Genomic DNA, 2,705 nt, shown 5'->3' on the forward strand with positions numbered 1-2,705 from the left:
TGATTACAGACCATTATTCATGGCTGATATTACAGATATGCAGTAGTAATTTGTGTGTGTGTGTGTGTGTGTGTGTGTGTGTGTGTGTGTGTGTGTGTGTGAGGGTTGGGAGCAGGGGGTCGTGGGTTAAGCCTGGTCTTCTTCACCTGTCCTCCCTTTTTACAGAGACTTTAGTATTGACTGTGGTTTTAGTTTCTCTTCATGACGTGCGTGTGTGTGTGTGTGTGTGTGTGTGTGTGTGTGTGTGTGTGTGTGTGTGTGCGTGCGCGTGCGTGTGTGTGTGCGTGGGTCGTCTTTGGCTTCCTATTAAAATTGTTTATTATTATTAAATGAATTAAATTCACCATCAAACTTAAAGACTAAAGACATCAAAAGTCCCAAGCTTTGAGGACGATGTAGAGAACCAAGAACAGGTTCCACAGATCCAGATGTCACTGAGGAGAACTCACAGGGTCCAGAAGAGGTTCAAATGGTTCTTTCGGAGATTTCAGAGGTTCCTGAGAAGGATCCAATGGTTCTTGAGGAGTTTGCAGAGATTCTTGAACAGGAGCCATGTGGCTCTTGAGAGGGTTCTTATGGATGTTTTAAAGGTTCTTCTCTTCTTGAAGGGCTTTTAGAGAACGTTGCAATGAGCCTATAAGAGGTTCCACAGGTTGTAGAGAACCTTGCACAGAGGCCATCGGTGAAGTTTTAGGGTTCTCTGAGGAGGTTGACAGTTTAAATGTTCCTTAAAGACAATCTGGAGGAACCTTGGAGAGGTTCCACAGATCCTTCAGGGGGTTTCAGATGTTCTTGACAAGGTTCTAGTGGTGATAGTGGCGGATCTTTAGGAAGTTGGAGAGGACTTGAATATTGTAGATGCAGAACGTGTTTAGCTTAGCTTAAAGAGTGGAACCAGACTGGAAATGCCCTGACGCCATATTTACTCATTCGTTTTCTGTATCTTCTTGACTTCCTGTCTGACTCCACCTGTCTGTCTGACTCTACCTGTCTGTCTGACTCTACCTGTCTGTCTTTCAGAGGTGTTGATGAACACCAAGTTGGAGACGTCGGACCTCCGGTGGACGAACCATCCTGCTGACGACCCGGAGGTACAGGCACACATTGACAGAAAGTTAGCTCTCAGCTAACGTTTACCATTGATGTCAATGAAGAATGCTAATCCTTACCCACTCAGTTTCCCTCCCTTCCTGTTTGCAGTGGGAGGAGGTGAGCGGATTGGACGATGAGTCTAACAGCGTGCGGACCTATCAGATCTGCACACCCAACAGTCCGTCTTCCTATTGGCTGAGGACTCGCTGGATCCCTCGGAGGGCGGCGACCATCCTCTACGTCGAGATCCGGTTGGTGGTTGGATTCAGATTTAGTGAAAATCTTTCTGACATCATTATAGATGAACGTATTGATCAGTGATCAATGGTTATCATTGGTCCTGTATTGATCCTGTATTGATCGTGTTCCTACAGCTTCACCATGATGGAGTGCTCTGGTCTGAACCAGCGTCACTGTAAAGAAACCTTCAACTTGTATTACTACCAGTCTGACAGTGACGAGGCCACGCCCACTCACCCGGTGTGGATGGAGAACCCGTACACCAAAGTCGCCACTGTCGCAGCCGACCATCTGCTGCGGCGCGGCGGGGAGCGGCGCTCTAACATCAAGCTGCTGCGCCTGGAGCCTCTGCGGGGGGCGGGGCTCTACCTGGCCTTCCAAAGCCAGGGCGCCTGCATGGCGCTGCTGTCTGTACGCGTCTTCTACAGGAAGTGCCCGCCCCTCAGCCGCGCCTTTGCCTCCTTCCCTGAAACCATCCCCCATTCGCTGGTGGAGCAGGTAACTGTGGCGTAACCATGGAAACGGCAGGGCTCACAACCCAACATGAGATCAAAATATTTTATTTTGAAAAATGAATCAAGTTTTTATTTAGTCAAATTAAAGGACTGCTTTCAAATTAAAAGCACTACCATTTAGTTTACAAAGAGGAGCATCAATTAGTTAACAAAATAAAAGTAGCATCATTAAGTTTTCAAAATTAAATTATTGTGATTGATTTTGACAATTGATCGTTGACAGGCTTTAATTTTGAAACTTTCTCAAACGTGTGTGTGCTGCAGGCTCAGGGTGTGTGTGTGGAGAATGCCGTGACGCCGCCCGGAGAGCAGTCACAACCTCCCAGCATGCTTTGCGGCGAGGACGGGCAGTGGGTGGGCCAGCCGACGTCCAGCTGCGCCTGTCGCCCTGGATACGAGGCGGGCGAGACCGACGTACGGTGTCGAGGTGAAACAGTTTCGTTTATGTACAAAATAAAAGTCTTCATCTAAATTATTTAGGTTTTAACAATAAAAGTCACAAAGTTGAAGAATCATAATCGCAGCAGTGATTATTGATTATTGGTTATTAAGACTTTGGCTGAGTCCAGACCTGAGACTTGTTGGGACTGGACTCTGACCATCGTTTATTTAACAAAGTAAAAGCCCTGTCAGTGAGTTTACAAAGTAAAAGCATCTTCAGTGTGAGAGGTGAAGTGTGTTTTTTCATTATCAGCACTTAAAATTCCTTCAGAACACACACACACACACACACACACACACACACACACACACTCTCACACACTCTCACACACACTCTCACACACTCTCACACACACACTCTCTCTCACACACACACACACACACACACACACTCTCTCTCACACACACACACACACA

General features: G+C 46.8%; 1 protein-coding gene across 1 annotated transcript in view; it reads left to right on the forward strand.

Moving 5' to 3' along the window:
* The first annotated feature begins 984 nt into the window (after nt 1-984).
* Nucleotides 985-2,705, forward strand: part of LOC111671490 (ephrin type-B receptor 4b-like) — a 5,941-nt gene continuing 4,220 nt past the window's right edge. The window contains exons 1-4 of the mRNA XM_023428593.2: nt 985-1,091; nt 1,201-1,343; nt 1,467-1,830; nt 2,112-2,274. Coding sequence (XP_023284361.2) covers nt 1,029-1,091; nt 1,201-1,343; nt 1,467-1,830; nt 2,112-2,274 — 733 coding nt within the window. The 5' untranslated portion in view covers nt 985-1,028. The remainder of the gene's footprint in view (nt 1,092-1,200; nt 1,344-1,466; nt 1,831-2,111; nt 2,275-2,705) is intronic.

Source organism: Seriola lalandi, unplaced genomic scaffold, assembly GCF_002814215.2.
Source record: "Seriola lalandi dorsalis isolate HSWRI2012SDOR001 ecotype SW California unplaced genomic scaffold, Sedor1 jcf7180002054880, whole genome shotgun sequence".
Lineage (NCBI taxonomy): Eukaryota > Metazoa > Chordata > Actinopteri > Carangiformes > Carangidae > Seriola > Seriola lalandi.